General features: G+C 42.1%; 1 protein-coding gene across 1 annotated transcript in view; it reads left to right on the top strand.

Annotated features, from left to right (window-relative positions):
• TRMT44 (tRNA methyltransferase 44 homolog (S. cerevisiae)) overlaps positions 1–6490 on the top strand; it is a gene marked incomplete at its 5' end in the record, with an annotated part of 49808 nt that extends 43318 nt beyond the window's left edge. Inside the window, 5 exons of the mRNA XM_019525811.1 lie at positions 217–323; positions 1349–1532; positions 2614–3016; positions 3817–3933; positions 6009–6490. Of these exons, the coding sequence (XP_019381356.1) occupies positions 217–323; positions 1349–1532; positions 2614–3016; positions 3817–3933; positions 6009–6241 (1044 nt within the window). The remainder of the gene's footprint in view (positions 1–216; positions 324–1348; positions 1533–2613; positions 3017–3816; positions 3934–6008) is intronic.
• Positions 6491–14189: the final 7699 nt, after the last annotated feature.

Raw genomic sequence — 14189 nt, 5'->3', positions numbered from 1 at the left:
TTATTTTTTTAAAAAATTAAAAAAAAAAAAAAAAAAAAAAATCCTTGCATGGCAAAAATGTTTCTTACAATGCAGTTGGGGAAAATATTGGCACATTCACATTTTACTGTTGTTCACCCTGAAATCTGTCTTTGTTTAGGGTTTCATACTGTTGCTGTGGTATTAAATTTAGTATGTTTAAACACATCCATCAAAAATGCACCTTCCTCTCAATAGGAATGTGCAGTCAAACCATGTGGGAGTTACCTGTTTCCAGATGTTGACTGGCTAATAGGAAACCATTCAGATGAGCTAACACCATGGATACCTGTAATAGCAGCAAGGTATGGAAGAAAGGGTGGGGGTGGTATTTTGTTTTTGTTCTGTTTTTAGTGGGAACTTACTATATCCATGACCTGTGGAAACTGTATGTTTTGGGTCTGCAGCTTGTGTCTGTAGCTATGTATGTCTTTTTGCAGTTTTAATGATTGCATGCACAAAACACTATATATTTCCAGGGTTGGCAGCCCCTGGTACGCAGGCCAGAGCATGGCATGTGAGGTTATTTTGTTTGGCACACCACTGCTGGCCCAGGTTCTGGGCAGCTGCTGCCAGCCACGAAGCCCAGACTGCTCACAGCAGGTGGTGGAGAGGCTACAAGGCCTGCTGAGAGCAGGCTTTGTGGCAGGTAGCTGGGAGGCTGTAACTGGTGCATTGTGGTCTGGAGCCCTGGCTTGGCTTGCTGCTGGCAGTGGCCACATGCACGCCTCAGGGAGCACAGCAGAAAAGGGGACAGGGCTGCACAGCTGCAACAAGGATCAGGCCCCCCCTGTGGGTCCCCTGCTGTCTGCCCTGGCCTGCCAACATCTTTGAAGTCCAGGTTGTGGGGTTTTTGGCATTTGGCCCAAAAACACTGCAGACCCCTTATAGATTCTATTAAGATGCCTTAGAAGCATTTCACTACTATAAGCATCATGACAGCTACCCTTAATAACAGAGTATACTTGTGAGACAAGCAATACCATAAAGTATTTGCTCCTTAAATTTCAGCCCCATTGCAGTAAACATTTAGTATCAGACTTTGTGTTACTTTGAATTCTCTCATTGCAACTAGTTGTGTTGATTAGTTTGCAGAACTAGGTCCCTAGGTATTAAACTATGCTGGTATGGTAAATCACTAGAGCAAACATTCGGTTTAATCAGAGACTGTTCCAAAAGAGAAACACTTCTTGCTTGGCCTGGAAGCTCTATTACTGCATGAAAATGTTTTCAGTGCTTGTATCTGAGGGGTTGTTGACAAAGTTTTATGTTTATTCATTGCAATGGTTTCCTATGACATTTTATTCAGAAGCCCATACCCTTCTTGCAGGTCTTCATATTCTTGTTGCTACTTTGTACTGCCTTGTTGCTTCTTTGATTTTCATGGAAAATATAACCGAAGGCAGAGCAAGAAGACACAGTACAGAGAGTATCTGGATTTTGTTACACAAGTGGGATGTGCATGTGGCTTTAATGTAGAAGAAGACAGTCTTCGAATTCCCTCAACAAAAAGGGTAATTTTGGATGACATCGTTTTTAAAATGCTGCTAGCTGAAGCATGCGAACTTTTGTTCCTAATGACTGCAGTGAGGCTTAGGTCCCAGTGGATTACATTATTTCCAACGTTTTCCAAGTGAGGATAAAATTATTCCTCTATTTTCTGGGAAGTCTGTCACAGCATGCTTAGTCCCCCCTACCAAAGGGCTCCAGATAAGCACAAGGGGCTGCATCCCCCTTCTTACATGGCTATTTTATATGTATGGGCATTGAAAGAAAACCTTGTTATGCACCTGCTCTTTTACACCCTTTCTCTTCAAGGTCTCACACTGCCTTTGTTTGCCCAGTACAGGTTTTGTCACTATTTGAATCCCAGAAGGATCTTGAGACTTGATGCTGCAAATCACTCTTTGGGACGAGGACTGTCTTTTTGTTCTGTGTTTGCTTAGAGCCTCCCATAGATGGGGTGCTCATCCAAGAATGGGACTCATACATGCTCTATGCAAATAAATAAATACTTAGCCTTTATCAGCTATCACATTCCAACACTAAACCCCCATGTTTAGAATTCATACAAGAAAATGTGAAAGGCAAAATACTTACCAGAGGTGAAAAAGGATGTGGGACTTTACCCCATGTCAGCTGCTCTATAGTAATCACATGCTGCACGCTCTTACTTCAGAGTAGATGTATTTCTCCTCTGACGTAGACGCATTTCTCCTCTCATCATGTGCTAAGATTAAGAGCTCTTTGGGACGGAATCTGCATTTTATTACATGGGCACATAAGTTAGGGTTTTTTTCCTGATATATAAGGTGTCTAAATGGACTCGGGTTACCTCTGTGCAATTCTAGTTAAAGCATGGTAATTTATCCTTCAGTGAAAGGGGTGGATTACAGTAAAGTAGGTGTGGAAATAAAGCATGTACCTGCCAGGTCCTGCAAAACAGCTGGAGTAGGATAATGCCCTGCTTTTTAAATTCATGGTAAATAGTTTATCCAACCATACTCTAATATTTGCTGATTGGGTGGGCAGGACTTGTATGTAAAACGCCACCTAGTACAAATAGTAACTTTTTTTTTTTTTTTGCTAACATAGGTATGCCTAATTGGCAAGTCCAGAACATATCCATCTACTCAAGAATCTCTAATTGATAAGCAGCGGACACAGTATATCAATAGCCGTCAATCTTGCACTGTGATCCCACAGGACAGACGAGTTGGATCTAATCACTATGACAATCATAACATCAAAAAGAGTGCAGGTGACAAAGCAGCAGATTTGGAATTTCCTGAAAATGAGACTAAGATAGATGATAGTGGGATCTGGCTTTCTGGATTTCGGCCCAGAGAAAAAGTAGAACAAGTCAGGAACTGTGCTACTCTTCCTCGGGATTTTGTAGATGATGTGGTTCTGGATGTAGCTAACTTATTGTTAAGTGCAACCCAAGAAAAACCCTATAATATGCCTGATGGAAGTCTGAATACCTGGAATAAAGGAGGTAAGTTTGCCCTTATACGCATAACATGCAATGGTTCTTGCTATTAAAACTTCAGAGATTCATAACTGCCAGTCAGTAGATAGTGTTGCTTTGCTAGTCATAGTTTCCTATATTAAATTTAATGTATAATTCTTAGGAGACTTTTTAACATGCTAATTGTGGGGACTGCTGGAAAACATTGCAGTAATATTAATTATCTGCAAAGGAATTTGCACAGACTTCTTTGCTAACCTCCTTACATACTGTACTATTTAGATTTTTGCACTCCTTATTTGAACTTTTCTCTTGTATTATTGCCAAATTCTTTTTCTATTCCACATTTAAATATTAGGTAAGTGTTTGTATTATAACAACAAATAGTTTACATTTTGTTGTTGAGAGTGTTAGTCTATTTGGAAGTTTACATAAAATTGTTATGATTCCCAGACAATTACTTTTCAAATACCAGTTTGTTATTGCGTGATTGTGAATGTACAGGTAGAACAGAATCTGGCCCATAGTCTTTAGCACCCTGGGAAGTCTGAGCACTGCTGCAATGCAAAACTGAGGAATGCACAAGCTTTTGTATTCATATTACTTATGGAAATTTTCACTGTGAACTCTTAAGAGCAAACAGCAAATGGAATCTGCTTCACTGTAGAGAAACTAAACAAAGTATTTTTTTTAAAAAGCAGGCAGCTTCATCTAAACTGTGCTGCTTAGCTGCTCTGCTGCAGTAATGATCTAAATTCTGCCTATAATTATGATGTGTGTGGCAAATTTTCAGTTCATTTTAATGGGTATATTATCATTTGCTGCAGATAGTCTGCCCTTGAGGGAAGTAGCAGAACATTTGGACAAAGAGACGTTAAAGAGGCTAAAGAGTGAATATGGGGGTCTGCAAACACTGCTCAAGAACAATCATCAGGTATTTGAAGGTAAAGAGCAGAGAGATTATTTCTTTTCATTAATCAGCTCTTGTTTGCCTGATCTATTTTTAGCATAAACTTAATTGAAAGATTATAACATTAACTCTTCCCAGTACTGGATGTCTAGCCATAACAAACAGAATTTTCTATATTTGCCCCTGTATTTCCCTAGATGGCAATAGAAGAAACAAGAATGACAAGATGAGCTTGGTACCTTGCCAGGTGGTGTAGTAATTTTGTGTCTGGCTTATTTGTTGCATAAACCAGGTATGCCTGATATGCCTGTTGTTTTCTAACAGGAGTTCTCAGTTTGATGCTACAATTTGACTAGGTTATGAAACTTCTGTTTTCTAAAGTGGCCACAGTGTTGAAGGAAGTCAGATGCAGAGGAAGTGCACTGGAGCATTTCATTAAGACTTGGTCTGGACTTAACAAGCCCTACAGAGAGAACTGCCAGCAGAAAACAGAGTTGGCCTAGACAAGAGCCTTTAATTATATGAGGCTTGACAGATTTTTACGGGCTGCAGCAGGCTGGCAGAATAGAAAGTTAACAGCAAAATACCTTTTTTTTATTATTTTGATTTTCTTAGGATTTTACTTTGCTGTTGCAAATGTAAAATTTTTACTTCATTGATATCCAGCAGCAGAATAATACCACTTGAAGCCAGACTTGGAAAGCTGGTATGTAGATTAGTAAAAAGTTAGGGTATTTTTTATAAAGGTGTTTATATTCTTGATTCCAGCAATGAGTTAGTAGCAATATGTAAGTGAATTTACCCATGATAAGTCATGCCTAAATTTATCCATCCAGTAAGTCACCAAGTACCAATAGATTACTTAGCAGACAGCCAGAAAATGCCATATTTGCTGCCAGGGCTCAATTGAGTAGGTGGAGAAGTCTTCAGATACGTCCACGGAACAGGAACTTTTGAGGGATAAAACCAAAAGCCCAAAACAGTGTTGCATCTACACTAGGATTTTCTGTGGACTTGGGCAGCTCTGAACCAGGTTGGATGACACCAGAATCTACACAACTACATCCTGTCTATGTTATCACTTTATTGTTTGTACTATGAGTGGAGCTTTGTGACCAATGTTAATGCTGTCAGTGTCAGAGATGCTTCAAAATTAAAGGAGAAATTGAGAAGAATGGAGGCAACTCATGCTTATCTTGCATTGAATTCATCCACCTTCCAGATAGAACCCTTTTGTGGTGGAAATGGTGTAGTTCCATTACATGGGAGGGTGGGACAGGATTTAGGACCCCTAGCAAAGGAGGAGCATTTCTGTTTTCCCTAAAGCCAAATTTCCTGGACACTACACTCTATCAAAGAAACAGAGATTTGGATGGAAGACTAGAAGATGCACACAACCATGGATAAATTGCATGGAGATTTCTCACCTTTGCAGCTTCACTAGAGACCACAAAGTCGTTCTGCTTTTATGATATGGCTGTAAGTATAGAAAAGGATTCTTACTACCAGCCATCCTGGGAGCCAGCTCCAAAGAGGGCCACACTTAAGATAGCACAGCCACATTTAATCTGTCTTTCTTATGCCACCAATGGAACTGGGAGAATTCTGTACCACTATAAAAGGTGCATGTTTTGGGGGAGTGATGGGATATTCTTCTCTCCACCATGCTCCTTATACTAGGCTATGTCTGTTGAGCAGAATCAGGTTTGCTAGCAACACTGTTCAAACAAGCATTAATAGCATCACTAGAAATTATATTGGGCCATACAGCATATAGTGGTCCAGTGTCAGGTTCTTCAAACGATGCATGAAAGGAGGGAAGGCCATGACACAAATACCCACTGTGTAAGGTGCCCTCAGACTGTCTTATATAATAATAAAAGCATCCAGGAATGGGCAGGTACAGAGGCTCCTATGAGAAATTACCTCTATTTGCTCTGTATGCATTTCTGTAACTGTGCAAGAGTTTAAAGCTGGGCCCTGGGTTTTGCTCAAATGATCCATTTGTTTTCTATTTGTTATACAAAGAGAGAGACTTTGCACTTGCTGGTGTAATTCCCATGACCCTCTATTAATGTTTTGTATGTCTGTTTATTTTTTAAACCTCAGTTATAAATGGGAGAGTTCAGATCCGTGACTGGAGAGAAAAGAAGCAGGTGAAGAAAACCACACCAGAAATCAAACGAAGGCTTTCTGCTGAAGCTTTCAAAACACGCCTCTGTTGGTTTTTCATTCATCACCCTGATGGCTGTTCTTTGACTTCTGAATCCTGTCCATATGCTCATGGGACTGAGGAGCTGAGACAACCTCAGATTTTGAAAAAGATAAAGCATATGCAATAATAAAGTTCTGTCAGTTTTAAGCTTAACCAGCATAAACATCTTTCTGACTAATTTCAGAGACTGCATACTACATGCAGAACTGTATAAATTGTTTATAATTCTTTTGTACTTATTTTGTTTATCCATTTTGTTATACAGCCATCTTTATTTTTTAATTTGGGGATTGTTACATTGAAAGAAACAGTGGTACGATATATGTATTTTCTTTATTTTGGCAACTAAAAATATAGAATTTCCCTTTCTATTTTTTAAAATGCGTCATCTGTCTGCTCACTAGTTTGCAGTGTGTTTTGTTGAATCTCAGGCCAGTCTCAGGAGTTGGGTTTTTTGCCCCTTTCAGCTTCTGTGGCTTGTCATCCATATTCCCTATAAAGTCAGCCATTTACTTGATAGACTTTCCATGCAGATGCTTGTTTTTCAGCTCCTAAATGGCATCCCTAAGTAAAGGGGAATTTGGAGCATGGGGATTGCCCACTTCATTAGTTTCAACTAATTTAAAGTAAAGCACCAGCCAGCAACCTTTAACAAGCTGTAAGCCAGAACACCTCAAAACCACTCCAGTTCCATGCAAGCTGGGTGGTTCTGGCAGCAGGTTAGTAGTAGGGGGGCTTTGCCTGCGTCCAGGCCGCTGCTGCTTTCCCCAGCCTCCTGCTCCCCAGCTGTGACAGGCATAGGGGCCAGGCAGCTGGAAATTGAGTTCTTGTTGCTGCCACTCCCTCACCCATGTCCCTGTATGCCCAAGCTGCAGCACAGCTCCCCACTGCTGAAAAGCTGTGCTTAAATCACAGCTAGTGAGTGGGGAGCTGTAGGAAGCACTATAGGCACAGCTTCCAGCTGCCTGGCCCTGGGGCAGGTACAGGTACAGGCATGGGCACAGGCACAGATAAAGCCTTCCAGCTCTGCAGGCTGGATCTTGTGATTCACAGGCTGTATATTTCTGACCCCTGAAGTAAAATACAAAATGAGAACTATTTACAGTGTTGGGAAATGAATATGAAAGACCCTGAGGCATTTGCTTTGGGACTTTCTAGAGCACTATCTGTCCTTCATTTTCAGAACAGGATTAAGTCTATCAAATCATTGATAAAGAGTATTACATACAATTTATAGAGTGACAGGATGCATGCATATCATGGCAAGAGCATGTCTGCTTCAGACTGCATAAGGTGCTCCCTGGTGAAGTTTTTTTCTCTGAGCAGCAAAAGTCTTGTTTTGTTTTGTTGCATTTTATTGTAGCTCCTGTATTGGAGTAATCCATTGTTAAGTGATTTGAGAGTTTAGGTCTCAATATCCAGTTGCCATAACAACTCTTGGCCTGTTGACGTGTGTTCCACCAAGAGTTCTGGGAAACGGATCTCTTGAATTATCTGTATGGAATGGGCATCTGAGACAGGATTTTGTGTTTAACGAACTGCTGCTGAGAGGAGCAATGGTATGAAGAAATGGCAGGAAGAAGGAAAGTATCACTAAAAGAATTTGCTTGTGACAGTAAAGGTGTAGAGTGGGATTGGAGAAATGGATCTGGAAGTGGAAGTGGGCACACCTGACTGACTGGAAGTAGCGGGGTACAGCAAAAAAGTAAATGCCAGTGTGAGTGGTGGGAGCAGTGCTATGTGAGTGATAATTCAAAAGAAGATGAATCATGGAGTTAGTGCAAGATCAAATGGAGGATGCGAGAGGTGACAACATTTTCCAAAACTACTCTGAAAACACTTTCCCTTCAGTCAGAGTGTCACAGCTGCTCTGTGCAGAAAAAGTAGCCAGGCAACATCTTAGTGGGAAAGTCAGACAAATAATCTTTCCCTTGCTACCTTCCATTTCTAGGGAATATGGATATTGCAAGTGTTCCCCTTCTTGTTCAGCAGCATATACTGCACTGGGCCTCTCATTCTTTTTCTGTTTGGATCAGTAATGTTCAGTCCTGGCAACATGCAGTTCAAGTCATGTGGGTGGTTCTCCCTAAACTGCATCTCTACTACATAGTGGGATTTGAGGAGGATATTGCAAGAAAATCCTAGAAACGGTACAGAGTGCAACTCCCTCAGGTTTTGCCTACTTCCCTACATGCAAGTTTCTCTAGGGCAGGGATGGGCAAAGTCTGGCCCGCAGCCCAGACCTGGTTGGCAATGGACTCCATTTCCCAGCCATCCCTGTGCATGGCTGGAGCTTGTCTTTATAGAGACCCCAGCCATGCTGGCAGGGTGCATAGCAGAGCAGTGCAGGGGGCTGCCTTGGAGCTGCTGGGATACTGTGATGGGGGCAGCTTGCTCTGGAGGCAGGGCAGAGCCGTAATCTGTAGCCTGCACCCTCTAGGCAGGGGATTGCGCTCTGCCCATGCTCCTTGCAGCGGTGACAGCCTGGTCTGGGGTATGGGCAGAGCCACGCACAGCTGTGGCTGGGGTCTTCATGGGTGACTGGCCCCAGCCATGCACAGGAGCAGCTGGGAAATGGGAGTCTGGCTGCTGGCTGGATTGACCATTTTGCTGACCCCTGCTCTAAGGCCACATCAGGAAAGATTAAGCACCTGCTTAATCTTTAACAAGTATTTAAATGTTTGCCTGGGTTGGGACCACGTATTCAGAAGCCAGAATAGCGATTTCATACAGAAAGGCTTGCCTAAGTCGGGTTGGTAGGTTAGGAAGTCAGGTTTCTGAAGAACAGGAAATTAAGGAGAGGATGGGATGCTGAGGTCTTATCAGGGTACAAGGATATATATACAGGACTAGATTAGCAAGAGGTATTTTTAAATGTACTTTTTCACCCCTTTTTGTGTCTTCTTATAATCGGTGAGCTGTAAAGAGCAACTTCCTCTATATATGTCTTTGTTACCAACACTCCCACATACCAATCCATAAGCCTGTGTCATCATCAAGAATGCATGATAGCTCTCTGCCTCCCTGCCTGGCATCGCTGCAGGTGACAAAACAGTCAACAAATCTCCTCCAATTACAGAAACTTCCCTGTTGACTTGAAAAGTGTTGGGGGAAACGCACTCCCTCTTCACACGCTTTTATCAAAAGGTTAGTCTCATAAATAATTCCCAGATGTCGATCAGGGGCTGTTCAGGACAGAAAGTTGCTTTATCTCCCCCATCACTTTGTCCATGGTCCACCATCTCCAAATGCTTATTTTTTTAATAGAGCACTCAACTTTGGCAAGAATCAGAGAGATTACATAGGGGATAGCGCTTCCATCTCCAAAGACTGAAGACAACCGTAAAAATGAAAGGATTTAAACATCCCCCAAAGCTGACTTGATATATTTCCTTTATATTTTCTGCTACCATTTCTACTTGCTTTGTTACTGACCTTATTTGAATTATACTGTTAAAGGAAAATTTCATTTTTTTTTCTTCCTGCAGGTAATGTCTTGTCACCTATCACTAGACATTTGGCCACTTAAGTTCACAGAAACAGCCTGGTTAGGAGATGCCTGATAAGCAGATTCTCTTTATCCAGTTTTACAAATGTGCATATAAACCAGTAATATAGGTATAAACATAGTGTGAAAATGGGTGTCACTTATTTCCCATTTTAGGACTTATACTGTATTCACTGGGGCTTATCACAACTTTTGGATCAAGTCCAAAGAGAAGAGAGAAAAAATACCAATAGGGAACACTTACACTAACTGGGTGTCTATATGTATTTTCATGATAGCTTCCTTACCAACATGTTTCAAACTAATGAAAGTTGCTATTGTGTCTCTTTGATGATCTGTGTTTATGGCATTGCTGTCAACCATCATTACTGTATGATATAAATTATTAGATACCACAGATGTAGAAACAGTACTTCCCAGAATGATTGCAGACAGTTTGACAGCAACTACTGGCTCCAAGGTAGGCGTAATGAAAGAATGCCACTTGTGTTTCAGATTCCATGCCAAACCAGCTGGATCTATGTCCGTATTATAAAGAATCTTTGAACCACGTTTTTTTTTTTAGCTGAATAAAGCTGTCAATAAATTGTAAAATAGTAAATGATTAATAACTTTGACAAAGGCATTATAATAGAAAATATTTCACAATCAGTCAGGATAAAAATGTCAAAACTAAGTATATAGCAGGGGTTACTATTGATATGGCAAGTAAAGGAGATATTGGGACAAATAGCTTCTGAAGTCAAAGCCATTGTTTTCATCAAAGTCTGTTCTGGAATAGGCTCAATCCAGTCTACACTGTTCTTAGTGTTTAGTAATTTACTAAAAGTAAACTTAAAGGATACTTCCATGCAAAAAGTGAAGCTGCACCCAAAACACAATAATGTCACATTATTAAACTCCTTTCTCCTATGAACTAGACAGTACCCTTTATATAATTTTTGTATTTCTTTAGTGGTGTTCACTATATTTAATTTCTTGTGAAACTCACCTAAAGTAGCAGTCTGAAGTCTATATATGCAACCAGGCATTGCATGTTGTGAGCAGGTTTAGGGAATATTATTTGGACAGAAACATACTCTTGTGGTTCCCTTGTTATGTTTAGTGTGTATGGAACAAAACACAAAATTGCTTTAGAGTTCAACTACCATCTTCCTAGAATGATCACTTTAAGCTAGTTCTAACTGGGCTCTTTAAATACCCTGCAGGAAGAAATGTAGTGGATAATTGCAGCCCAGATCCATTTTTCTCCATAGGACTTCATTACAACTGCTTGAACATGTCTACATAGACAAAAGTGTTTCTGACTCTTACCGGCCCCCACGTGTAGAGAAATTTTAAGTTTCATGTACGGATGGACATGTTATATATTGCTAATGGTTCAGAAATAAATAGATCCAAAGTATCTTCAGATCCAAAGTATCTTCATTATAGCTTTTAATGAAACATACCATATGTTGATTAAAAAAAAAAAAGAAACAACATAATGGCTTCAAAAATCAAATAGCTTGTATGCCTTAATTCCCCTCTCTTTATGCTGCTGGAGTTGCACCCTAGCACTTTTTAAACGCACCTGATCTAGCTTCTACTGAATGTTGCTGCCTGACAGCTACATAGTTACTATTTTTTAGAGATGGATCACTAGAAGGCTGAGTACTTGGATTGTTGTTCCTTAAATGTAAGCCTTCCTAATTGTGTATTTCCATTTCCTGAAGAGTACAGAGACAACTAGGAAACAGCTGTGAAGCGAGTCTGGTTCCATCCTTATTTTAGGCTTCGTAATTTTATTATCCAATGAGTGAACACAGATCTGACAGGAGATGTCTGGGTTTCCCCCCCCAGAACCTTAGGCCCTAAACATGTAGTTCATGGGGGTTTCCAGTTGCATAGATGTCTAATACAAAATTGTGCTTCTTTTCTTTTGAACTCTTCACTTCTTCTGACTGCCTTTCCATCTCCCCACCACAAGGAGACAGACTGTAACACCTAAAGCAGTATTTTGTCCTTTTAAAAGAAATACACTTTTCTTCCCACTGTAGGAAATACACCGTTGTGCTGGAATAGTGTGGGCAAGAGCACACCTTGGTTCTTCGCTTGGATTAAATATTTTCAAAAATACTTTTTCCTTCCTCAGCTTTTTTTAATTGTTCTAAATGAAATTATTAAATCTTAAGGCAAATGTAGAGATACTGGCATAAATTTGCTAAACTATATATCCAGCAAGATCACATCCCCTTGCTCTTCAGCCACAAAATAACACTGTATTGTCTGCCGGTTTTCAGCAAGATCATTTATATTAATTTCTGATATATTTTATGCACGAAATACGTGCATCTTTACTCTCATTGTTATTCTGTCTAAATATGCAAGATTTGCAGCCTAAAAATAGTCTGATCTTAGCCATCTTGGCATAGATATGGAATAACTCCTTTACAGTGACTAGAATTACTTTGGTGTGGGAGAAGTATTTATCCATTTGCCCCTTTTGTTATCAATCCTGGGCTGTTTTCTAGTATGGCCAGCAGATGGCGAAAGTTAGGAAAGATTCTGTATTGTGTTTTCATTCCTGGTTAGCTTTCTGCAGATAGATGCTGTTTGACGAAAAGAGACCCGGCTACTTTTTGCCCATTTTAACAGTGGTGGGGACAAAAGGCACCAGTGTACGAGGGCTTTGGCTGTACTAAAAGCTGAGTTCTTCTAAAAAGCATGGGGTCTCAGTGCATTCTTCCAGATTTCTCTGATGTTAATGCTATAATATTTATATATATTTTAGACATCTTTAAGAGTACATTTATTATTCTAGTCCCTTTCTCTTCCCTTTGCCCCTTAAGAAACTTTAGTACCAGTATATTGTAAATAAATCATGTTTTCAGTAACTGGTATAATCTGTGCCCTAGCTATAGAGTCGGTCTGAAATGTAATCTGGTGGCATACAGCTCTTACACAAACAATATTCCTAGTGTCACTTTCTTCTCTAAAAACATTATCTAGAGCCAGACTGCGTGTTTGTTTGGTGGGCTGTGTGCGTTTGCGGGGTGTGCTCTGCGAAGCTGGGGGTGCTGCTAGCTGAGTGATTGCTAATTGCTGAGTAATTGCTGACTGTGCGGAAGTCCTAATGAAGGGGCGGAGCCAGTCCAGGCCCAGTAGGGTATAAAAGGATCTTTTCAAAGAGACCAAGGCAGCCAGCAAACAGAGGCAGCAAATAGGGCAAGCAGTTTGCTGCTCCACCCTCCTGACTTTGAGGGGAGAGTCTTTCAGCTTGATGTGAGGAAGCAGGGGACAAGGGCCCCCTTGGGGCCAAGGAACAATAAACAGGCCAGCTTTCAGATGAGTTTGCTAGGGAAGGTGTGCTTGGAAGAAGGAGGAAGAGAAGTAGTACTTGGAAGAAGTAAGAGAGAAGAGGCAGATTAAGAGACCCAGGGAAAAGTTTGGAGGATGTCACAATGCCAGAGCCACTGCCACTGCCTCTGCTTCCACTTGAGCTTTCTGTCCAGGCAGGACCGCTCATCACTGGGGCTTCCACCCAGGTCCAGGTTTGGCGCTGTGGGGACTGCGGCTTGCAGGTTCCGTCCAGTGATGGCCAGGTCCAGGAGTGCCTGCGGTGTGAGTGGTGCCTCCCATGGTGTCTCTCAGGGAACAGGCAAGAGAGCTACATGAGGAGGTGGTGCATCTCCAAAGCATCCTCCGCCATGAGGAGTTCATTAATTCAATGCTGGAGGAGAGCTCCGGGTCTGTGGCGAAAGAACTGCCAGAGGCAGTTCTAGAGAAGGGAGAGGACATGGACTCCCAGGAAGGTGGAAGCTGGAAGCTTGTGACCTCTGGCAGCAAGCAGAAATCTTCATCTTCTCTGCAGCGGTTTGGAGAATAGATGTGGAGCCGTAGCAACAGAGGGTGAGGAGCATGTTCCAGTGGTGGAGGACAGGCCAGGAAGAAGTGATAGGTGGTGGTGGCTGGAGACTCCCTTCTGCAGGGGGCAAGAGGTATCTAGTGCGAAGCTTCAGGTGCTGATTCCATTTGGAAGAGATTCAGCCCAATTTGGTGGCCAAATCTCTGAATCCAAATCCAATCAGGAGACCAATAAAAAGGTCCAAATCAATTAGAAGCTCTCCAAATTGATTCGGAAAAGATTCATAGAGCTTCAGAGAGATTTGGGCAGTTCCCACTCACTGGCACAGGGAGCTGGACCTGGACTCCATGCCAGTAAATTGGGGGCTGGAGGGGGGGGGAGAGGACCATGGGGGGACCCCCACCAAGCCCCATCCCCTGCCTGCTCCCCCAGCCTCCCTGAGCACCCCCCGACACCTGCCCACTCTCCCAGCCCCTCCCCCATGGCTGCAACCAGCAGGCACTCACTGTGCAGTGGGGCACGGCACCTGGCTGCAGGGTGCCACACAGAGAGCGGGCGTGGGGGGGCTCACCCTGCCCCATGTTTGTGCGCTGCAGCCAACGGGTTCTGCCTGCTCCCCTCGTGTCCACTCCCTTCATGCCTGCTCCCCTTATGGCACCCTGCGGCCTCATGCCTGCCGGGCTGCAAGCTACCCCCCCTGCGGCAGCACACCATGGCCCC

The sequence above is a fragment of the Gavialis gangeticus genome, unplaced genomic scaffold, assembly GCF_001723915.1.
Source record: "Gavialis gangeticus isolate Ggan-Ray unplaced genomic scaffold, GavGan_comp1, whole genome shotgun sequence".
Taxonomy (NCBI): Eukaryota; Metazoa; Chordata; order Crocodylia; family Gavialidae; genus Gavialis; species Gavialis gangeticus.
The sequence above is the reverse complement of the archived record's forward strand: the minus strand, read 5'-3'. Positions and strand labels throughout refer to the sequence as shown.